The sequence below is a fragment of the Pseudomassariella vexata genome, assembly GCF_002105095.1.
Source record: "Pseudomassariella vexata strain CBS 129021 chromosome Unknown BCR38scaffold_23, whole genome shotgun sequence".
NCBI lineage: Eukaryota > Fungi > Ascomycota > Sordariomycetes > Amphisphaeriales > Pseudomassariaceae > Pseudomassariella > Pseudomassariella vexata.
Genome location: NW_024467978.1, coordinates 438,035 through 460,921, shown reverse-complemented (window position 1 = coordinate 460,921; position 22,887 = coordinate 438,035). Strand labels below are relative to the sequence as shown.

The following is a 22,887-nucleotide window of genomic DNA, read 5'->3' as shown; positions in this document are numbered from 1 at the left end:
ATCCTTGCAGTATATGCTTGTAGGAGCCAATTTTTGTCGTCTGCCTTGTTTCCAGATGAAATAAACAATACAATGAACTGTTCCATCCTTGGAACTCATATCAATATGAGCCGTTACTCCATGGAGTATGCAGGGAAATGGTTGAGTTGCTCCATAGAATGGTATATGGAATGAATTGTTGCTTTGCGGAAGAAAAGTCTGGAATGAACCGATGCTCTCTCAAATCGTATATATAACAGGCTGTTGATTCCTGAAGCAACTTTGCAATACATTAGATAATACAACGAGTGTGGCTGGAAATATTTAGTTCAGCCTCGAGGCATAACTGCCGGTGCTGTTGCCAGTACCTGTGTCGTTGCTGGTGCTGTTACCAATGCTGATTTGAACAGCTTTCTCCAAGTCCGCAACAAATTTGTCAATCATACTTTCGCGATCTCTGCAACTGCCAACCGCGGCGTTGGCCGCAAAGGTTCGTAGTGACGCACGGAGCTGGTTCTGGACAATGGCAAACAACCCAGCCCTGACGCATTCCTTTGCGCGATGATATTTGTGTTTGATCATGACGCGGCACCATTTGTCGGTATACACAGCCAAGGGTTCTTTCTTTCCGGTCGGGGGAGGGAGATCTCGTTCTTTGATCATCTTATATCGGTGTTCGCACTTCTCGTTGACCCAATCCCTTAGGAAGCGCCAGTCCGAAAAGCCCTTTTGATCATTTTCGATGTTGTATTTGTCCATTACCTCCGTCCAGAACTCCTCACTGGGAAGCATCTCGTCGTCGTCCACTTCATAGTACTTCTTCTCGAGGGACGTGCAGATCTTCATCAATTCTATTTGCCGTTTCAGATTGACCTTGAAGGTGTCCATTGGGGAAATGTGAAACGGTGATTTGTAACGATTATCAATCCGAATGGCAGAACGTCCCTGGAAGTGGGACATGGAAGGTTTGTGATGTTCATCTTCATCATCGTCATCTTGGGTTGATCGACGTCTTGTCGCTGCGTTTGCCTTTGCTTTCTTCGGCTTGGGGTTTATACCTTGCAGGTGCTTATGTTGGCGCTCAGGCAAGGGCGAGGGAGAGTTGACGGAGCTGTCTGACAAGGAATTTGTATGTAAAATTTTGTCAGTCTTCTTCCCCTTGCGTTTACCGTCTGTGTGCTCTGGCTCAGGCGAAAGCGATGAGGCACGTGAGGGAAAAGACTCAGCGACATTCAGGCTCTTGTTCTTGTTTGTAGTTCTTCCTTTCAGATTCTTTCCCTTTCCTTTACCATTTGCACACTTTGATTCAGATGAGCTTGCACGCTCACGCTCACGCTCAGGAGATGGTGAGGGAACAGATGCTGCACTGCCCATACTTATGTGCTCGCTAGCAGTAGATCTTCCTTTCGGGCTCTTTCGCTTCTGTTTGACATCGATATGCTTTGATTCAGTCGAACTCTGGTGCAGAGGAGATTGAGACCGGGACGAAATGAATTCCGCATTGTTCATATCTCTGCTCTTGGTGGTAGCCCTGCCTCTGGGCTCCTTTTCTTTTCTATCACCACTTGTATGGTCTGGTTCATATGAATACTCATTTGAACATAACCGGGAGGGTTGCGGAATAAATTTCGCTCTGTCCATAATTCTGCAATTAGTGCTAGTTTTTAATTCGATCTTCGGCGGCGCATGCTCGGGTTCATGCGAGGTTGACAACATGCGCCTTGTCTTGACATCAGTGCGTGCCTTGGGCTTAGCGGGTGCCTTCTTCTCCTTCTGCGCAAGGGGTCCGGAAAGTATTTTAGGTACTGCAGAAATTCTTTGCTTCTTCTTGGGTTGAGATGACTCTGAAGCATTGGTATGATCATAAGCTGCAGTGATCCTGGCCTCCTTGGTCATGTTTCTCTTGGTTGGAGAGGTGGACGGGGATCTAGATAGTCGTTGTCTCTTCTTTACGTTGCTGTCTTGGACCTTTGTCGGGATAATAGCTTTACCATTCATTGCAGCATGCAGACTGTCGATGCCAGAGATCTTTTGAGGGTATGCTGCACGATGATCTGACATGGCAATGTCGCTATCGATGTAAGGGCCGCCGGACTGCAGATCGGCAGCAGCGCTTGGCTGGTTATTGCCAGCACCAGCTGCAGTGGGTTCGGAAAGCACATGTGCAGCAACAGAATCGAGCATAGCATCAGCTGCACCAGTGGATGAAGCCAACGGGAAGGCAGCTTTGAACGCAGCATCAGCCGCCCCAGTGTATGCCGCAGCAGTCTGTTCGTGAGATTTCTCCTGATTGGTACCCTGGTCAAGATTTTGCAACGGACTCGCCTCATGGATGTTGACTTGGTCAGTGACGAATACGTCTCTATCCACGTAGTTGTTAGCACGTTGACGAGCGTTGCTGACATCAGCAGGAATCTGTTCCATTTGTTGTCTTTGAGGTGATTGAGCCCGGTGTCCGTAGGCGAACCATTGATTTGCTGAATGATCACGTGTACTATATTGCTGGCCGGCGGGTCGTGGACTGTACTGATGGCGTTGCGTGTACTCAGTGTGCTGGGAGTGTGGAGTGTACGAAGGGTGTGGGTTGTTCTCAGGGCGTTCTCTGTACGGAAGGCACGCGCCCTGGGGTCGAACGTCGTAGTTTCTGAGGCGAGTGTTCGGATGGTACGCGTCGTATCCATAGCTGTCAGGTCCCTTTGTGTCAGACCAACCATGTCGTGCACGATCCGTGCTACGGGAGCTTGCGCGCCCGCCCCTTGGGCCTCGATGCAGGTTGAATGACGATGACATCTAGATGGCTAGTCTGAGTCCAAGCCGCATGGTACTGGAGGGGATAGGTTATTCCAGAAACCAACCAATGGAACCAGCACGACCATTAACTTGGCTCCAATAGTCGTCAGGGATGACAGATGAACGCGTCTGCAACTTCAGTTCTGTGTTGGAAGGAGCATTAGCTCTTGTTTTCGTGATGTTATTGAAGCACCAGAGTGGAAAGCTTGCGGTGTAGGTGGAGGTGAGATGTTTTGAATTGGAGAATTTAATTGTCGAGTGCGAGGCAGACGTGGGCAACCATGAAAATATTCGTTCACCCATAAAATAGTGGGATCGGGTTGGATGCAAACAGACGCCTTAGGTACGGACGCCTGAGGTTGAGACTCAACTTTAGCAAATGGCCAGGCACAAACTCGGAGCAGCTGCGGGTGACCGGATTGTTGGTGCTTGGGACGTATCTTATACCCTTTTGCGTTGTTTTGGTTGAAAAGCAAATAGGAAAAGCTCGAGGAAACGGAAATGTGAGGCTGGGTGTGATGAGCCGGTGATGGAAGGGCAATTTGGTCGTCCCCTTCACCTCTTCGCCACTCTCGACCAAGCTCAGCAAGCAGCTAGCTTGATTACGAGCTTTAGAAAGTGGCTCAAAATCAGGCAACAGAGGATAAGAATATTTGTTGCAAAGATCTCAGACAATTTAGGATGATGATTTTCGGATAACTTTGGTTGCCTGGGCTGGCAAGCATTGGGACACTAGGTATTTTGGAATTTGAAGATAAGGGAGGCACCAAATGGAGTTGAAAGGCTGGGAGTGCTTGAGGTAAATAGGGAGGAGGCCTCTTTCACTACCATAAATCATTAGATTAGTCCCATACAGGTCAGTAATATTGACGATGTCGTCACTAAAATTTCACAAGTAGAAGCAGACTCCTTGCCACAGACACTACACTATCCCACCCACATACACCAGATAAACACGTGAATGTTGAAACAAATATATCACTATATACTTCCTCCCTTCAAAAATAATTTGTCAAGTTCAAGAAAAAGTTCCTAACTTTTATCATTCCAAAAGTCCCGATTTCCATCTCAGCTTTGCGAGCAGCGTTCTGTCCATGTGGCCAACTTGACATTAGAAACATATTTACGCGGAGCAAATTTACAAACCGCCCGTAATCTTCCCCTTCCCAGGTTCTTGAAGGACTTTCCATCAAGTCAGAGCTTTGTAGAATTACTGATAACCCATACAATCATGGCTAGTCTCAGATTGGAATCCTAGATCTCTTCGGTCTCGTTCGTTTGCCTTTGAGTTCCATCCGGCTTAAAGCTGCATGCATGGCAAGCAGAGGTCCTGACTTTCCAGAAGACTTATCCAAGGCACCTTCTAAATCATCACTCTTTATCAAGTCTTGCGTTTCTTGCAATACTCACAGATGCAATTCAATGGTTCCGCCATATCTGCTCCTGACTCGAAGTCACCAGCTAGCCCACCTGCTAGTACCTCAGGCCAACACAAACATGCGCCTTTGCCGCATTTCCATCTCGAACCCAATAACTAATGTGCTTGCACTTTATCAAGTCTTTGATGTAGCACTTCCCAGCAAACAGCCACACCCTTTCCTCTCCTTTCGTCCTCCACCGCAGCACGTACGCCACCAAAGTAGACCACAACGATATCACCACTACTATATAGCATATAAGCTCGGACTTAAGTCTCCGGCACCCTTTCTCCGAAACTCAGCCCCTGCCACTGCGTGGATCGTACCTGTCTGTGATATTTAGTGGCCCATTCGACAGAAGTGATATCACCTAGGTTAGGTGGAAGGATATTTTGTATATGTGTGAACACTTCCATGCTCGAACTTGGCGTGTATCTTGTGCCGCCAATCGACACTTATCACTATCAGCACCGGATATGATAGTTGGACCGGGGATCGGGAAATGAGAGATCAGCACACTATGCTTTGAGCCTAGCTTCAGTTGCCCCATGTGCAGCAGACGTCTCGTACTCTGTGTGAAATGATGCATGCGGAATTGTGGTAGTTTTGTTGAAGCTAACGTCCACGGCAGCCACAGGTGACAGCTGGACTATATGGTTTTCGGGGGAACTATATGGCTAAAGACGTCTTCACGTTGAATAACCTATTTATCTCCCTCAGACACGTCTCAAAGATATTAATGCAGCTGGTATTAAATCTTAAATCTTTCAGGTAATACTTCCACAATGCGGTTGTAATGGAGCCGCGTACACAGCTTGGCTGTTCTGATGGGGTCCTGCCACATCAACACGGCCCTGCGCAGTAACGACGGATACTGGAAGTCTCGGATCCAAGCCACATGTCGTGGTTCTTTGAGATCCATGAGCCAATACGAGAAGAGGAGACGATACGAGGGAAAGACATGAAGGGACTGTTCCTATAGGCGAACGCATTGTCCCACGGCGAGGGTCGGGATGAGCGGGCCGGTGACGATGGCGGCAAACCGAAGGCGCATTTGGGGGCAGATGTGCCAAGAGATTGCTAAAGTCTAGTCTCGTTGATCACACTATGCAGAGAGGACTCTCAGGTTGGAGAATCGACTTACACCTCGGTTGGTATTCCCACTGGACCGTGCTATCCTCCACAGAGGTGACGTAAGAGCCACACCGTACTCATGTTGAACCAGAACTGCATCTGCGTCCGAATGAACTCTGAATCTGGACATTGGGTGTCAATATGAGTTGGATTCGGCAATAATTTCATCCTCGAATATGCCGAAGTCGATGCGGCTGGCCTGCATCTGCACAGGGGGATTCGCAACTAGTGAGGTTTGACGTAAGTCCCGAAGCGTACCCGCATGATATGCCAACTCCAAAGTATACATTTCCCGCGAGGACCCGTTTGCATTCCGTGCCAGGCCAGAAAGCAGTCGGGTGTACTCTGAAGTTCAGGTGAAGAAAGGGGAGTTAGAGTTAAATCACGAAATCGAACCAAGAATAATCATTTCGCGTGGGACCCCAGCCCACCCCACACGCCAAGGGCCCTATTTCGGAAAACGCCGGGCGGGACATTGCTGAAACGGCGTCGCATCTTACCCAACGAAAAGGGGCTAACTTTACCGAGTGGTTGGGTTCCCTCCTGCCTGTTGGTCCACTTGTCGTGTGAGATGTATCCTTATCGAACCGCGTCTATCATTATCCCAGCACGTTAGCCGGCCTCATCTCGAATCCAACGACATATCTTCCCACCAGCAGTGTCCCACGTTCATTTATTTCATTTTTAACAAGAGAGTGAGGGCTGCAGGGCATCCCGCAAGCTAGCAACCGGCCATGCCCTCCCTCCTTGCAACCGCCTTCCAAAACACACTCCTTAAAGCCGGCGCCAACCTAACCGCCCAACTCGCCTCGCGATGGCGAACACCACCCGGTAGCATCCCCACGCCTCTAGACCTGCAGCGCATTTTCGAGTTCGCCATCTTCGGCTTCATCGGTGCCAATGTCGGGTACGCGTGGCACCATTTTCTAGAACACAGCTTCCCCACGTGGACAGTCACTTTCATCGCCAAACACTCAGATGACGACCCGGAGTCGTTGCTCAAATATGAGGCCCCGCCGGTACCGGCAACGCAGAACGGCGAGTTAAAGGTCAGCTGGCGCAATATCTGGGCCAAGGTCGTTGTGGATCAGACGGTGGGGTTGCCGGTCATGATTGCGATTTTTCTGGTCATTACGAACGTGGCGCGGTTGGCGACTTTCGCCATGGTCTTGGATGTCGTGAAGGAGAAGGAGTGGGGGTTGATTAAGGCGGGGTGGACGATTTGGCCGGCGGTTTGTGTGGTCAATTTTTACTGGGTGCCCGTTAAGTCGAGGGTTATTGTGGCTTCTTGTGTGGGGTTTGGGTGGAATATTTTTTTGAGTTTGGTTTCGATGGCGAGGTGACGTTGGCGATCTGGGTTGGGTAGCGGAGAAGGTGGTTTTGTTTGATCTGGTCCCTAGGAAGGGGTTTTGCGAGTGGCTTTGCGGGTGGCTTTGCGAGTGGGAGTCAACTGGATTGTAGGATCAGGGTATAGGATATGCACTTTAGAGTTACTGGCAGCTTGTACTCCTTTCAATATGCCACGAGGCATGCTCATTGGATGTTCATGTAGGTCTCAAGGCAATATTCTGCGAGGACCTAGCTCAGTAACATGCCGATATGTTGGTATGAGTTTTCGGCAAGGCTTTATTCCCGGTGTCTAGGAGGACCTCAATTGGACAGGTGTGAGCAGGTTTAGGAAGCTGCTAGCTCCATAGTCGCATGATGAACACTTGGGAACTAATAAGAACCCAAAGGCTCTGTTTGGCTCGTAAGGGAGTAGAAGAATGAAATAGAGTTAATTAGACAGCATGTGCCTTCCTCTCTCGCTATTCTTTTTACCTTTGAACGCACATGTGGATTCGATTTTGCCAGATTGTAGTAATGGTAGCATTGGCAGAGCTGGTACACAACCAACCTGCAGTCTACTGGAATGCGGCCGATCTAACCAGCATTCCCTTGCTTGATCCCCGCGTTTCTCGTCACGTCCGTCATCAAATCTCAGTGCCGTCTGCCTCTCGCACTTGGGATCCGCAGCAGTCGATTCATTATGGCTGAGTAGATGCGGAGGCTTATGGGGTTAGGTTTGTTGTCTCGAGTCCCATTGTTATCCGGCTGACGCTTTCGCTCTGCTTAGCAAGCAGCCCGCCCGTCGCCTAAACTTTTGGCCGACCAACTTCCTGCACTGAATTCCAAGATTGAAGAACTGCTCCAGATCGCTGGGTAGGCCGGGTTGTCTTGATGTGCCAACTTCGGCTATCGAGATGTGGCTGCGAAGCCTCCTGTGTGTCAGAGCAACCCATTTTGCCCAGTTGTTCACCAACCAACCTTTCCGCAGCATTGTCCAGCATTGCCCCTCGCTACTTTTTTTACGATACAAACAATATCAACTGGAATCTCCCTGTTGTGGAAGTTCTTCCGAGTTTGATCACTTGGCGACTTCTGTCTCGGCAGTGACAATAACGTCATCGCCCACGAGTATAGCATGAAGTTCCTCAACGACCAGGTTCCCATCAACCCATTCCGACAGCAATTTCAATACAATAACTTTGACTTCGCGCTTGCCGGTCTCATCGACAATATTTCAGAATCTTGGGCCAATACATTTCGTCAACAATCCTTTGGTCCATTAGATATGACACAGTCCTGCACCAAGAACCTCCCCCTGAAGACATAGAAAATGTGGCCGACGTATAACATACCTTTGACGACACCCCAACCGGGATTCCTAAATTTAAGGCTAGCGACAACTTCTGGGGTGGTGTCAGCGGCGGCATCCTCACTTGTGCCAAGGATCTATTGAAGCCTACGCCTCTGGGGATTAATTTTCGGGTCGGTCAGAAGGATTATGTCTTCGCACTAAATTAGTCCCATGATCCGGGCGTGCCTGTTAGAGCGGATTATATTCGATATTTCTGATGGGCCACCAGTCTTGGCTCTGTGTTATTCAACCTGGCCCACCTCCAATGCGAAAGGAAGGGGCATTGAAACTGGCAGTAGATTTGTTCGTTTGAACATATTGGCGGCATATTCGTAGTGTGACAAATTCAGGAATGAACGAGCCACGGTGGGTGATGCCAAGATTTGCAGCAATCTGAGTCCATCCGCATAGATTCGTATTAATGATAACGATGTGAAATGATAATAATCACCGAAGGAGGCTTCGAGTCAGATCTCCCGATGTCTGTTGTTTCACAGCAGCATTCAGCAAAGATCAGATGTGGAGTTATAAGGGGTGTGTCGGTTATTGTTGCTCACTACATGCTCCCATGTCCAGCACAGACAGCAGGTTGGATGATCTGCTATCTCTTTTTGAATTTAAATTCTAGACCACAGAGCAGTGCCTCCGGTATTTCTTCCCCGAGATCTAACTTGCTCTCACTCGTCGATGCTAGTGGTCAATGACTAACTCGGAACCCCTCCAAAGTTTGTTGGATCGCGGTGAAGATAGGTCCATGCCTCTTAAGCTCCAAATGGTACGTGCATAAACGTTGGACTTCTAGATGCGGCAACTTCTGTGTCGTTTCATTCAACTCTATAGCCCTTGAAACGCATCTCGAGCTAATAGCACTTCGTCCGATCAAACCGACCACTCCGAACATGGGCAAACATTAGGACAAACAAATCCGCACATATACATAGCCATTGTTGGTATGGCACGGTAATCATATTTGATAGAACAGATCTCAGTGATGGCTTCTATAAGATCTACAGACGTGGCCATATAACTTCGCTTCTTTGGAGACCGTCAATGCTCAGGTTCACACTCAAGTTTCCGCTTCACAGTCAAGCTTGGTCTTGCATCGCTTTCTTCAGTCGTCGCTCATCCACCTTTACGTACCCACCATCAGCCACCGTTTCATCCTCATCGTATTAATCCTAATCCAAAATGAGGTCGCTCTTTGTTCTCGTAACCCTCACCACCGGTGCCTTCGCCCAGATGGGCGCGGTGGGCCTTTTTGGCATACTGATGAAGAAGCTGGATAATTCACCCCAGGGCCAATGCCATCAGCTCTCCCTTTTCACCAACATCATTGACCTCGCCAACAATCCCAAAGTCGTGGACGCCTTGACGGGCGGGGATCCCAGCAAGGCGCAGATGTCCCAGGCTCTCGTGAGCATACTCAATGCCCAGATGGATCCTATCAAGGCGAACAAGGTCAGCACAATTCTATCTAATATCATTGTTTCCCAGCCGATCTTTTCGCTGTGCGTGTTCATCCGCACGAGACCCCTGGATTCAGACCAGTGGTAAGACGTATCACCAACTAATCGTCACTTTTTAGGCTACTGTCGACAACTGCCAACCTACTATTGCCACTGACAACGAAGTCACCGATTGTCTCGAATCTCAAGCCGTCACCCAACTCAACAACATCCTCGCCAACCAAACTGCCGTAGACGCCATGACGAAATCTAACCCGCAGAATGTCGACATGCTCAAGAAACTCTCAGCTGCCTTGGACGACAAAGCCAAAGCCGTCAAAGCCAACGCTACCGAATCTGGGTTCTGTGACTCGACTGTTGACGTGCGCTGCATTGGCCAGAAGATAATGACGCAGTTTGTCAAGCTGGCTAGTGATGATGCGGCGCTCAACGCGCACTTCGCTAATAATGCGACTCAAGTGCAACAGTTCAAAGATGGAGCTGCCAAGGCGCAGACCAGATTGGATGAGCAAAGGAAGGACGAGAAATTGACCGGGGTTTGTGGGAAGATGCCTAACAGTAAGTCGGACTTCATTATGACCGCATGTCCCGTGGTCCTGGCTAATATGAGATAGTCCTCCCTATTGACATTGGCTCGGTGACTTTGGATGACCTCCCATCTGGTATGGGTATCGGTATGGGTATGGGTATGTGAGATCCCGACCAATTTCCTATAATGTTGTGAGCTGGAAATGTGGACGCGGTCATGTTGATCATTCTTTGTGACAAATAATGCGATGCGATGCCACTATTAGCTCATGGGTAGTTGACTCAATTTTACCAGCTTGACTCTGTGATACTGTGGTTCTAAGATGGAGTTGCGCACGTAAAATTCACCGCGGCAAGGCCATTGTACGAATGAGACGTCAGTGATTCTTACTTTCCAACCATGCGGTGCTGTTGTAGTTCTACTCTTCGTAAGCCGTCAGTGTGAGCATTATTCTGCGAACGGAATCTTTATGCGAATGGATTCCCCCTATACCCGAATGCATAACGCGTGTACTGGACTTTGCCGACATGACGTCGCTCTGCTCAAACTCACGTCCTGAGTCCCGAGAGTACAGCCTTGGCATGCGGATTATGGGGTGATACCTGTTGGACCATGTGAGCTGAATCCTTGGCAATTGTCACCAACTCTTGGTACGTGGCATGACGAACATCACCCGAAAATTGGGCCCACCTCGTTCTCTTCTGATGTGTTGACTTGCATGACTCCAAGCACTTGAGACCCTTCTGGCCAAATCCCCTCTCTGGACGATTTTGGCGGGCCGGATAGTCCACTTCAAGATAATGCGATGTTGTAGGTCCAATAACACCACTACACCCCAGTTGGCGCCAGATCACGTGGATCTACTAGCCCCCGATTATTTAGGTACCCGGCACATCACCCGTGAGCCGCAACCACGCTAATTACCCCAGAGAAACCCCCCACGTTCAGGGCTCTCCGCGGCGGTGTGCATCCCATTAAGTAAGGACATATCCAACGCTGCGTCCATTAAGTAAATCCGGCGTAATGACAACCAACATCGACTTCTGGTGCAACTCAGCGACGGGATGGCGTGGCTCTGGTTTGGCAACCACAGACGGCTATGCGGCGCACATATATTCTCTTCGTCTTGTATTGTCCTGTTTGTTTTTTTCCCCATATTTGTACGTCTCGACAAGGTTGTAGAAATTTTGCAGGCAGTTCCTTCATCTTCATCGTGTAAGAGAAAATGCCCCGCCGTCCCAGCATAACCGTCCAAGCTCAGCACCACTGGGTCTACGAAGCGCACCTCAACGAAGAAGCCCGCGCCCTAGCAGAGAGTCTGAATCTGAATCTCCCCCAAGGCAGTCCCGGTGGTCTCGAAAGCAGTCTTCTGTAAGTCCTCTCATTCGCACCGCATTTGCCTGGCCCAGCACCCAGTAACACATACACAAATACTAACAACGAACCCCAGCTACCCCCTCCGCCGCCTCATAGTAACCGGCCAAGATACGCTCGGTAACATGCAGCTCCTCTTCGGGGTAACCACCGTCCCAGATCTGCATGCCGAGGCCCGCGAGATAGTCCTGGTTGACTCAGCAGCGCACATGAATGTGCCGAGCGCACCCATTGCAGGGAGTCTGGACGATGGGTGTCCGTACTGGGCGCCAAGGCCGGCTAGTCCAGAGGAGGAGGACGAGATCAGGAGGCACTCTGAGTTTAGTCGGAATTACGCAGCGATGTTGCCTTGGGCGTCAGGGGCGCTGAATGAAAGACCTAAGGCGGGGAAGGGGGATGGGAATACGCGGAGGAGGGCTTCATAATGATTATGGGGTGGAGCGTGGGGGGCAAGGGTGTGTAGAATAGTGTACAGGAGACTCTTCAGACTTCGATCACGTCTGCTGGGCAGTGAGCTAGATGTCGCTATCAAGTAACCTCATAATGGATCAGACCATTTGGCATGATTGCAAGGACCGCCAAATGCGGTGAGCAATCCTAACTTTCAAACTCCTTGCGTGCTGTACCTGATAGGCGAGTCTGTCTAGCTATGCGGATGGGAAGATCACCGCAACCATTCGAACGCTTCTGCCATGAATCATCAAGTCAGTGCCGAGCCGTAGCTAGTCTCCACCCACAGTAAAAGTGGCAGTACCCTCGCAATACTGTCGCTGTGAGAGAATTGTCAGCAACACAAATGCCGACATGCTGTTTGCTGCGACGGCAATACTGTGCGAAAAGCCGTCGCGTCTCGCCGGCCTGCAGACTCATTGACAGCTACGGCCCCACTCGGGGCCGAGGGCCATATTCCGGGCGAGGACAGTCGGAAAATTGGGGAGGAAGATGGCACGTCAGGATTTGACAGCGCAAAGATGCCAGCGGCATATAAGAAGCACCGAAACAGTGTCAAGAAAGCTCATTCAGGATGTATGGGCCTCGCAAGACACCTTGGCCGATTGTCTCATCTCACCTCAAATCAAACCAACCAACACCAGCAACCAACCGAAACCGGCATCTAACGAGAAACAATGCCGGATATTGCGTTTCGAAACGAACTTATCTTTGACGGGACGCTCATCAAAGACCCCGAGTCAGCTGTCATCGATGGCACGGGCTGCACTCTCCTGCCCAGCCTCATCGACTGCCATGTCCACAGGTCGCAGTCCGAGGAGCTAGACCTGTACGGCAGTCACAGCATCGCAGCGGTGCTAGGTATGGCTTCATGCAGCTCTATACAGCCGTTCCGCTCCCGCAAGAACTCAGCGCAATACCTTGGATCCAGCCTCGCCGTGCGTGCGAGGGTCCAGGCATGATAATATGTTCAACAGCACGGAATTGCCGACCCCACCCGTTGAAGATAAAGATGACGCGGCTGAGTTCGTGCAAGTTCTGATCGCGGAGGGGGCGGGGGGGCGGGGGGACAACATCGAGATTAGCGCCGATGAGGCCGGGTTCAGCCAGATCATGCTCAACAAGTTTGCGGCAAGCTGAGCATCGCCCATCTGCCCACTTCGCTGCACACCAGCGGGCGTTGGATGCCTCCATCGACGTCGTCACGTACGCTTGCATGGACCGTGTAATCGACGACTAGGTCGCCACTCGAGTTGCCCAGCAAAACACCATCGTGGTGCCGACACGACCATGATAGTATAGGCGTCAGAAAAGGGCCTGCAGCCGGTTGCGAAGCTCGAGAATGCCAGGGTGGCAACTCGTCCCCGGGGTTGGCAGTGTCCATTGACAGGTTGCATCGCGAATTTGAACACCTCCTGTAGGCTGGTTTGTCAGCGATCGTGGCTTTGCCAGCCGCGACATCCCTCCCTGCCAAGCACTTCGGGCTCATTGACCGAGGCGTCATTGCTGCTGGTTTGCGAGCGGATCTGTTTCTAATCGAGGGTGACCCCACAGAAGATATGGAGGCTTCACGACGAATCAAGAAAGTGTGGAGTGGCGGCGTTGAAGTGCAGGAGTCAACAGGGTCCTCGCTGGAAGTATTTCGATTCACTTGTATTATGGTAGGCCTGTCTTCACCCCGTGATAATGCATGAACTCTCAGGGACGCTGAAATGGGGCGCAGTCAAACTGCCCTGTCGCCCCAGCGTCGAGGTGACGACGCCCTGAGTCAGGCGATCCGATCAGACAACTCTCCGGCGAGATCTGCTGTGAAGGTAGATGTTGACCCTGTCAATCATCTTCTCGTGTCGGGAGCCGCCAAAGTGCGATGTTGGAGCAAACCGACTTTGAGACGCGTCACGCGGCTTCCTACAGGAAGGAGAAATGAAATCACAACTTGGGAGTTCTTCAAGTGTCACTTCACGTGCTGCAATGTCATATCGCGTTACGTGACGTACCGCGAACACATTTTCCAGCGTGAGGCGTGGCCGTCTTCCGGCTAATGAGGTCCCCGGATGATCTCTGCTGAGAGGCGCCAGATGTTTGCTGCTAGTGAGCAGATCACGCCCACGCTGAGGTTCTTCAGAACGGCGAACTCGGGCCACATTCGCCGTCGGAAGAGCGGCAGGAGATCTTCAAACGCAGGGACGGCGTTAGCTATTACGGAGACGCTGGTGCAGATAGTGAAGAGCCATCTCAGATTTGGCGAATTTGGCTTTCATTGTCCTGTTTCGGCCAATTGGCGTGAAACGTGCGAGATGGGTGGCAGTCGCGAGAGAAGCAATGATGCCTCACGGTTTGACAAGATATCAATCCGACATAGGCGGAAGGAGTCCTTGATATCCGGCCGACAGATGAGGACCCAAGGCCCTGGGTTGTGATATCGGGTGCTTGCGAGATTTCAGGTGCGGTGCTGACGTCGTGCGCATGTTGTCCAACTTGCTTGTGTGCTGCCTGTCATCTCATCAATTGGACGAGAGTGCACCAATTGCGTAAGCCGTAGAGATGAAACTATGCGCATTTCCTTCACGCGCTATTGCGGCTCATGGAATGTAAAGCTAAACATTTAACCTAACGCACTCCTGTCAATTTAAGGTTCCCGTCGTCGTCGGAGCAGATTTCGACAGCGCGCTGCTTAGGGCTAGCGACAACACGTTCCTGTAATCGTCTTAGGGGACAAACCAGTGTCAAACGAGCACTGATCGCCTTACCGCTACCGCAGCCGCATCCAATAAATCGGGCAAGCTGGGCTGTTGCGAGGAGATGGACTTCTCAGTGTTGCATTCTGACGAGCCAGTTGAGATGCTGGAAGCGCTCGGCCGGCATCAGCTCACTGGGTTTCAATAGCAGAGGTGGAGAGGGGCAATGACTTGAGTAATTGGCGGACAACTAGCTGTAATTGAATGAGCACGATGGAAATCGCTGTATTCGACGCGCAATCCACTGCGATTCCCACTTTTGCTAGCGACGTCAGTGGGCGTTGGACCAAGTGCATGAATAACGGGCATGCAGTTGGAACAGGAACCCGTCTTCGTCCCATCTTGGCCTAGGTTCCCATAGGTTCCCATTCCTAGAATTGATGGTTTGGTTTGTCAAACCGGACTCGCTCATCATTTACGAGTCTAATAATGGATATTCCCGCCGTCGGGCAAGTAGTTCAAAGTAACCTGGTTTGACTCAAGCTACTAGTGACGATCAAGGTCGCTATGGAAGAAAGCGGCTCAACTTGTACCTGCTGGCCCCCCTGTGACGATCTTCCATTTTTGGCGTTCGTGGTGACGAAAAAAAAATTGAGGGGCATTTGTGAATCGTAACCCTGCGCATTGTGTGCAAGCACTTCAAACCAGAGGGTTTGTTGGAGAACAAACAACCAACACTACTCCATGGACCTGTTGGCCTGACTGCAACGACGGGCCGCTGCTGCGGAATTGCGATACCCGCATCGTCAGCCTCCAAAATCTTGTGCATGGTCAGTCAGTCAGTCGGTCAGCTCTGTCATCCATTGGGGGCCAGGCATTCCAACAGGTATTTCTGATGTCTTAATTCTGCAATTCGTCCGATGACGCAGTCCAAATTTATGTTGCTCTGCCACCGTTAGTCCAGATCATATTCTTCTGCTGCAATCAATATGGAAAAATGCTGGATCATAATTGGACGTGTTTGGGGTGTTGTCGAGGAAAGAGGAGACCGGGAGACCCCAAGCCCGTGTTACACGGTCGCAGGTTGACATATAGACTAGGCCCGCCATAGTACCAAGATGTGCATTGATGTGACTTGCTCTGACAGTCTGGAATTGAGGGCTTCTGGAGGGATGGAGGATATTGCATCGTCAGCTAGCAGCAGCCTTGTCACCCACCATATTATCGCATGCCAGCAATGATGAAAAGGCTGCAGCGGAGGGAAGAGGTGATCACGGTTCCTAGTGAGCAGCGTGGCTTCTTGATTGGCGGTTCACAAACTTCCAGGCTGCAGAGTTGGCTACAATAGATCTCACATAATGATTGTGTCCCCAAGTTGAACAGGGGCATGTCCTAGCCCTGGCTCTTGTGTGACGTCGAGTTTTGTCGTCAGTCAATCCCAAGATCATGCATGTAGATACGAGGTAGAGGTTTAGCCCGACGGACAAACCGCTGCAGATGCCACAGCGACCGACCAGGCCACCCAACATATCATCGTGGCTTTCCAGTTAAGACGGCTTCATGGGCATCCTGGATGTTGATGCTAGCCATCACGCTGAACATCTAGCCAAGCCCAGCTCAGGCCCGAAAGAGAGTTAGACAGTCCCCACCAACCAACTTCCCTACCAGCCTACGAACCCCCTCGGGACTCTTGTGGATCCCTCCGTTTTATACGTATGCGGTGCGCCCTCTTTCCCGACTTACACGAGAGCCCCAGTTTGCTCCTTCCTGCAGTACAACTTCGTCTTCACGTTCACTTCACTCCCCCATGCTCTCTTTTGCCACAGGCAACCCTTGTTTACTTTCTTTTAAGCATCGTGGTCGTCGCTTCCCTTCTCTGTGAATATTTTTCGTTCTTTTCCCCACTCCAGTTTCATCGTCTTGGACCGATACCCGTCGTGGCCTGATATTCTTTTTGGAGGTGCACATCGATTTGGATCTCTCGCTATCACGACCGACAAGAACCACGAAGTCGACGGCCGGGCTCTTTCATCTGCGCTTGTGCGATTGCCAAATCTCGACCTCGCGTACTCGTCTGGTGTTTGACAAACTTGGCCTTGGCCTTGGTCACCATTTTTCTCCAGCACACTCTCGGGAAGATCGGAGCCTTCAATCGCAGCAGCCCACCTGCTGTCACCACCAACACCAACGGACTTGACATCACACCCAACACAGCAACTGGATTGACTGACGACCATGTGCCGCTTTGTGGGACTTTAATTCATTTTCATCCTACTCAGCACTTTTTTTTCTTGTCGTCGTCGTTCTTGTACATTCATTTCTATTCGGTTGCAGACCATCATTTCGAGATACCCCTTCGATTTTCCTTCTCTTCACGTCTTGCCTTTCCTCGAATTGCCGCCATCAGCATTTCTGGACGTCACTCGGCAACAATCTCGCGACCTCGAAAACAAGCTCGTATCATCCAATCGCCAGATCAATTACTCTTCCGAATTCCAAGTTGCATCCATTGGATTCGCTGCCCCAACATGGTGTTCCACATTGCCCTTCTCGTGGGCGCCCTCCTTCTGGCCTCTGCCAATGCGGTCGAACCTGGCGCATGCGCTGTAAGTCACCCGAACTCCAATGAACCCATCTTCTTGGCCCAGACAACGACTAGCGATTGGTCCAATGCGCCATCTATCTCCCCTTTCCAGTAGTCAATTGACTGCCATCCTCTCCACCTGCATAGCGCTTTGACTGACACCTGCATCTCGAATACAGAAAGGATGCGTGATAAATCTATATGCCAACCCGGTCGCTTTGAACTGTGCTCCGCAGGATATGAACTGCATATGCCGCGCTCAACCTGACGTCGAGTATGGCATCAGGGATTGCATTACGCAAGCCTGCAATCTGTCCGGAGACGAGCTGACGGCTCAGGTTGGCGCCTCGTTAGCGTTCAACAATGATACCTGCAGGCCTATCACCTGTAAGTCCAATTCTGCAATGGCGCCCCACGTCGCGCAGCCACTTCGCAATCGATTACTGACTTGATGCAGCGATCTCCACCACTGCTCCGGCAACCGCAAAGCCCACTTCACCGGCCGCTGCATCGCCTGTGACCACCACCTCACCTACCACCTCACCTGACACCTCACCTGTCACCTCACCTAGCACAACCACTCAGCCTGGCGAAACGGCCGCAGGTTTTACGAGCCCTGAATCATCCCCTACATCGGCCCAATCGGACAAGGGTACCACAACGGTATCCCCGACCAGTACCACGGTAGATGCCCAGGCCTCGGGTGCGCGTCAGACAAGCGACGTGAGTTCTAAAAATACCAATCCCACCCCAGACACCACAGCTAACGATCTCGTGTAGGCATCATCTTCCCCTTCTACCAGTGGTACAGCGTCCTCGGGCTCATCAAGCGCGTCTAGCACCGCCGCCGCTGGTGCAGACACTGCAGAGGCTTCCTCCGTCGGTGGACTCACGACTGCAGCAAAGGCAGGCATCGGAGCCGGTGTTGGTGCTGCCGTTGTGGTCGCAGCCATCCTCGCTTGTTGCATGCTGTGGAAGCGCAAGAAGCACACCGACCAGCAAAAGAAGCAAAATATCAGCCCGCCTCGCCCACCTCGTGGCTCAGCTACGCTGCAGATTTCCAACCCTCTCCCGGGTTCTGGTCGTGTCACTGCAGACGACATTGAGCGAGGCAACCCGAATTTCCACGACTTCCCCGCGGTGCCGTACAGCCCATCGTCCAATTCATCATCGCAACATTCGCCAAAGTCAACATACACTCCTTCTCCACCTTCGCGAGACGGCGACGTCGACCTCCGAGCTCGCCGATATGAAGATATGGTGCCCAGAACGCAGCCGCGAACGGAGACCGGACCAATGATCTGAGGCGTTAGGGCGTTGTATTCTCACCTGCATCCTCTGGCATCTACATCATGACGGGCCTGTGCAGTTCTTACGGCCGGAGTTAGGGGATTTGAGCCTTACGGAAGTGTCATGGAACACATCCGCAAGCGTTGACATTATTGCATTGGTGGTCGTTCGCAGAGCAGGTAGGACCTTTGTGAATGTAACGACCACCTGGAGGCAGCATATGGAAGGAGCGAAAAGAGAAATACCCCCACATGGGATGCCGTGTTTGATTTCATGACGTAATGATTTTATTGGGATGTTGTAGATGGGTCATGAGGACTGATCGCACTCTCTCCAGCTGATATAGAGCCGAATAAATGCAGCACAAAGAGGATACATGGAACCTGTTTGGTAAATTCCCGTGATGCCATCATGATGATGATTGACTGTTTGGCGCAGACCTGCTGGTGATGCTCTTGTGATGGTTTAATTGACAGATCCCTCCGCATGTCGAAACTGAGGGCAATATGCCATTCGCATCCATCCATCCCTTATGGTGAACAATTCATATGTATGAGCATTGGGAATACCGAGGTGCGAAGTGCGAAGTCTGGTTTTCCCATTTCCGCCCTCAATGGTCGATACAGCTGCGGGTTCGGTCCCGAAGATCGATATGAAACGTCACTCTGTATACTACCGTTACAACCAACCACCTTAATCAGTATAAATGATACCATGCTTCCTGAAATAACTCCCAATCTCCCGTACTTTCAGATCCTACTGCCGTCATAAATTACAGATTGGGGCCGAATGAGCTGATTTTGATTACATCACATCATCACTGGAGCCGCCCTGGAGCTACTCGTCAGCATTCGGAGAGAGGTACAGCCGCTCATGTTCATCCTAATAGCCGTTTCTGGAAATTGTGTTGTGCCTCTGCTGGTGATGTTGAGCGAGTGTGGCAGGCGGGATTGGTGGTATTGAAATCACATTCCTTGGTTTTCTAGCCTCCAAACCACCGAGAGTCTGGTTCTACGCTCCTTTTGATCCTCCTAGTCAGGTATGCATGAGGTGCATGGTTGAGGTGGTATTGAGTGCAACCTGACCGACTGTTCACGCACGCAGTGTTCTAGGCAAGCTAATGCAAGGTACGGAGAGATGAGGGGGTGCATGGCTGATAGATAGGCTAGTGTTGTGTAGAAACGTCATATATCTGGCGATTTCATGGCTTGCTTAGGTGGCACTGTGGATGCACAAGAACGAAAACCTGGATTGTGAGTTTTGATGGGCGGGGGCAGGGGGGGGTTTTACATGAGTGTTTCATTGCCAGGCGTTGTGTCCGGTGACACATGGAGTGATGGCATTTGTGAGGAGAAAGACTAGGATGGACGTCATGGAGTTGAGAAATTCAGTGCTGTCGTCGCTGAGGGGAATGAACACTTCGTCAAGAGTTAAGTCACGAGACGTGCACTACCTCTATAACTGTTTGAATTCAGTTCTATTGTGCTATCTAATTATCTTGCACTATTGCAAGTTCTGTTCTGTCTCCAGAAGGGCCCAACTCGTCACATATATCCCCTTGCCTCGACAAGCCTTGAAGGAGGTTCCTCCGCCCCATGACTCTGGCTCAATTGGAACTATTAGCCTGTGAACAACCCATTGAGAACAAATAGGATATTGTATGTCACTCCCTATGAGATGGGAATACAAAAGGCTATCAAACGGGAGAAGATCGTATACTGTGGTTTTCGTCTGGGGTGCTGCTCGTCACTGGTCATAATTGCTGGCTAAAATCAGGTCTTATGAGATCTTACGCATTGTATTTGCTGCCGCCCAGAACAACCGAAACCAAGCACCCGGGTACTTTTAAGCTTTAGAATTGATTCATCATTTGGTTCTAGAGTTGCTGTAAATGTTAGAAGCTCAGAGTCGGGGGGCTGGAGTCATTTGAAGGGTTGGTCCAATATTGATTTGAGCAGAGTCGCTCCAATAATGATCATTACCGAAGATCCCCGGATGTTCCCACCATCATTATCCCTACTGTAATCCATACCTCCAGTGCTCATAATCAATCCAAGCCCCTATCCTCCTTACTCCTGTGACCTCAAACTCAACCCACTCTTTTCATCCTCCAGCCGCACCCAAATTCGATCCGCCCTCCTCCCCTCTCTCTTCTCCTCCCTCAACCTCGCCCTCGTCTCGCCATCCACGCCGTGCATCAGCATAGCCAGCGCATCGGAATTCATCTTCTCTAACCTCTGGCTGTGGGAATCGTACAACGCGCCGAGGACAAACACGAACCCCGCCAGCAACACCAGGGTGGGGCCGATGAAGAAGACCCAGCACACCCGGATGTAGGTCACCCACTGCTCTGCGGTGCCGGTAACGAGATTACTACTGGTGCTGCTTCGGTTGTTTTTATTGTCGTCGAGCTCGCGGAAGCGGTTGGAAAGCAGACGCGCGGCGGTCTGGAAGGTGGTTAGGAAGTCGGTTGAGTCGGAAAGGGAGTAGACGATGGAGTCGAGGGTGGTGTTTTGGGCGAGGAAGTATGAGATGGTGTGGATGGACTTCTGGGTAATGTTGAAGACTGTTTGGACCGTGTTATCGCCCATCGGCAGCTTTGCATCGCCGTTCATTCTGAGTTGGAGGTCGCTTCGTGATAGGACGACTCCCGGCAGGACTCCGTAGGACTTTTGGTCGTACATGCCGAGGGAATTGCCGAAGTCGGTCTCGATCCCCTTCATAATTTCCTTTGTTTCCCAGGCTGTCGGCTGGAACGAATTTGGAACTCGATTAAATGTGGCGCTGGGTATTGCTATTTCTTGTAGTATACCATCTTGCACCGTAGCTTGAAATACCTGCGCGCAGAATTCGAGTACACACTCGGTGGCGTAGATATTGGTGTCTTCCCAGGGGGTCAGATTGTTCCAGTACGACTGGTCGACGCTGACTATACCAAAAGAAGCTAGGAGAGTGCTAGAGTCCTGGAAAGAGTAGGTCTGCTGCGGATAATAGACCGAAGTAACATCTACACGGGGTATGCGGCTCCCCGAATATCTCGATAGGTTGCTGAACCCGTTGTTCCGCTGGAGAAGTAGCCGACGGCCTGAGTTGTATGGCAAAACGTAGTTGGTATAGTTCATGCTTTGTACGGCATCGGACCCGTGCGCTCGGGTAAAGGGATTCTCGTCCGGCAGTCCGAACCTGCTTTCCTTCACCACATGCTCCGACACGTCAGCGCATCGGCTACACATTCCCACCGAGGAGTAAAGTGGAAACGTGCAATTGCCTGTGCGGCATGTAAACAGGGGTGGTTGGGTAGGGCTGGCAGTGGACGAGTTGACGAAGCCCATGAGTGTCGTTGCGGACACGCCCGCGTCAGGATACATCTCACATATACCCATGACGCCAAAGATGCCTCTGTATTCCACACGTTTCATGATCTCGTAGTACCAGTCCCCAAAGTCCAGTTTGGAGGCACGAGAGATGCCAGTTTCGGCGGCGGAGACGGAGACGGAATCTAGTTGTCCTTCGTACATGATGACCGCCTGAAGGAAAGGATCAACCGCGAGTAGTGTGAGGGTGACCCATGCGCCCAAGGATGCCCAGTGACTAAGATGGTAAGTTATCATTATGTTTAGCTCTACTAAAAGAAGACTGTTCACCATGATTTGAGCCACCAGAGCAAAGTAAGACAACCCAGCGGTCCACGGCTCGCCTCATCAAAGGCGACGAATCCCGAGAGTGGGCCTGGCCGCTTGCTGAACCAGGACCATTTATTCTGGCCTATACAGGCGCCTACCACAAATGCTAACGGCGTCTTTATGGAAATCGACAGGACGGAAACGACCGTATTCACGGGAAGGAAGAACTTCCATGACGAGAGGAGCTGGCCGTCGACCTTACGTACGAGGATAACGAGAGCGATGAATGATAGTATGGTCGTCAGGAGTCCAGCAATCTCGAGACCCCACCCGCCTCCGCGGATCTTGAACTTGGATGTCGGCCTGTCAGGGTGTTGCTTTTCGCAGCCTTGAAACTCATTCATATAGACGGGCATCAATGCAGGGGTCGTTACCCCATCATGGGTCAGCATAGACAAGTTCTCGGAAATCAGGGTTTGCGATGAATGATCTGAATCATATGGGAGCGGAGTTGACGTGTTCATGCTTGAGTTCCTAGAAGTGTCGTTTGGCAAAGGCTTGCGTTTGATACGGCACGGGGAATCCATCGTGAAGGAGAGCCATCGTTGATGTTGAAACCGGCTTGCTTATCTTGGGCAATGCTGAAAGATCATACAAGATCCCGAAGTAAATTTCCATACGTGTTGGCGAAGTTGTGAATATCTACGTCATCACCGCGGTGCACAATCGCATCCTTCGCTCCCTGCAGGTTGACAAACTGCGTGGTACACGCTCGGATCCTTCGCTTTCCACGACCTGGTGGACTATGCGGTGCACCGTGCATGTGTATCATGAGTCTGGTGTTTACCGTGAGTAGAGAGAAACACCCTCGGCGGCTGACAATTGTGGGGCC

The 22,887-nt window shown here is 51.0% G+C and overlaps 10 protein-coding genes across 10 annotated transcripts; 7 read left to right on the top strand and 3 right to left on the bottom strand.

The window, feature by feature from the left end:
- Positions 1–303: 303 nt before the first annotated feature.
- Positions 304–2,769, bottom strand: BCR38DRAFT_505397 (uncharacterized protein; the record flags this gene model as incomplete). Its single annotated transcript, XM_040864922.1, has 1 exon — positions 304–2,769. One exon carries the CDS (start codon positions 2,767–2,769, stop codon positions 304–306), a length of 2,466 nt encoding a protein of 821 aa, XP_040710143.1.
- Positions 2,770–4,002: 1,233 nt separating this feature from the next.
- On the top strand, positions 4,003–4,892 carry BCR38DRAFT_118776 (uncharacterized protein). Its single transcript, XM_040853452.1, has one exon. It carries the CDS (start codon positions 4,084–4,086, stop codon positions 4,528–4,530), a length of 447 nt encoding a protein of 148 aa, XP_040710142.1. The 5' UTR covers positions 4,003–4,083; the 3' UTR covers positions 4,531–4,892.
- A 10-nt stretch (positions 4,893–4,902) lies between these two features.
- On the bottom strand, positions 4,903–5,332 carry BCR38DRAFT_118775 (uncharacterized protein). Its single transcript, XM_040853451.1, has one exon. It carries the CDS (start codon positions 5,177–5,179, stop codon positions 4,955–4,957), a length of 225 nt encoding a protein of 74 aa, XP_040710141.1. The 5' UTR covers positions 5,180–5,332; the 3' UTR covers positions 4,903–4,954.
- Positions 5,333–5,863: 531 nt separating this feature from the next.
- On the top strand, positions 5,864–7,108 carry BCR38DRAFT_451320 (Mpv17/PMP22 family protein). The gene has a single exon (XM_040861455.1). It carries the CDS (start codon positions 6,056–6,058, stop codon positions 6,662–6,664), a length of 609 nt encoding a protein of 202 aa, XP_040710140.1. The 5' UTR covers positions 5,864–6,055; the 3' UTR covers positions 6,665–7,108.
- Positions 7,109–9,189: 2,081 nt separating this feature from the next.
- BCR38DRAFT_505393 (uncharacterized protein) lies at positions 9,190–10,288 on the top strand (the record flags this gene model as incomplete). The annotated part of the gene is made up of 3 exons (XM_040864921.1): positions 9,190–9,459; positions 9,587–10,025; positions 10,082–10,288. 3 exons carry the CDS (start codon positions 9,190–9,192, stop codon positions 10,159–10,161), a joined length of 789 nt encoding a protein of 262 aa, XP_040710139.1. The 3' UTR covers positions 10,162–10,288.
- Positions 10,289–11,221: 933 nt separating this feature from the next.
- BCR38DRAFT_414572 (uncharacterized protein) lies at positions 11,222–11,795 on the top strand (the record flags this gene model as incomplete). The annotated part of the gene is made up of 2 exons (XM_040858948.1): positions 11,222–11,367; positions 11,447–11,795. The coding sequence occupies 2 exons, from the start codon at positions 11,222–11,224 to the stop codon at positions 11,793–11,795; spliced, it is 495 nt and encodes a 164-aa protein (XP_040710138.1).
- A 702-nt stretch (positions 11,796–12,497) lies between these two features.
- On the top strand, positions 12,498–12,960 carry BCR38DRAFT_490715 (uncharacterized protein; the record flags this gene model as incomplete). The annotated part of the gene is made up of 2 exons (XM_040864558.1): positions 12,498–12,681; positions 12,752–12,960. The coding sequence occupies 2 exons, from the start codon at positions 12,498–12,500 to the stop codon at positions 12,958–12,960; spliced, it is 393 nt and encodes a 130-aa protein (XP_040710137.1).
- Positions 12,961–13,241: 281 nt separating this feature from the next.
- On the top strand, positions 13,242–13,433 carry BCR38DRAFT_300993 (uncharacterized protein; the record flags this gene model as incomplete). The annotated part of the gene is made up of 1 exon (XM_040854554.1): positions 13,242–13,433. A coding segment is annotated over one exon (192 nt), but the record flags the coding sequence as incomplete, so codon positions are not given.
- Positions 13,434–17,028: 3,595 nt separating this feature from the next.
- On the top strand, positions 17,029–18,523 carry BCR38DRAFT_118720 (uncharacterized protein). Its single transcript, XM_040853450.1, has 3 exons — positions 17,029–17,469; positions 17,540–17,805; positions 17,863–18,523. The coding sequence occupies exons 1-3, from the start codon at positions 17,322–17,324 to the stop codon at positions 18,385–18,387; spliced, it is 939 nt and encodes a 312-aa protein (XP_040710135.1). The 5' UTR covers positions 17,029–17,321; the 3' UTR covers positions 18,388–18,523.
- A 1,786-nt stretch (positions 18,524–20,309) lies between these two features.
- On the bottom strand, positions 20,310–22,837 carry BCR38DRAFT_528586 (uncharacterized protein). The gene is made up of 2 exons (XM_040865432.1): positions 22,017–22,837; positions 20,310–21,963 (listed from the first exon to the last, which is right to left on the bottom strand). Exons 1-2 carry the CDS (start codon positions 22,580–22,582, stop codon positions 20,442–20,444), a joined length of 2,088 nt encoding a protein of 695 aa, XP_040710134.1. The 5' UTR covers positions 22,583–22,837; the 3' UTR covers positions 20,310–20,441.
- Between the last annotated feature and the right edge of the window lie 50 nt (positions 22,838–22,887).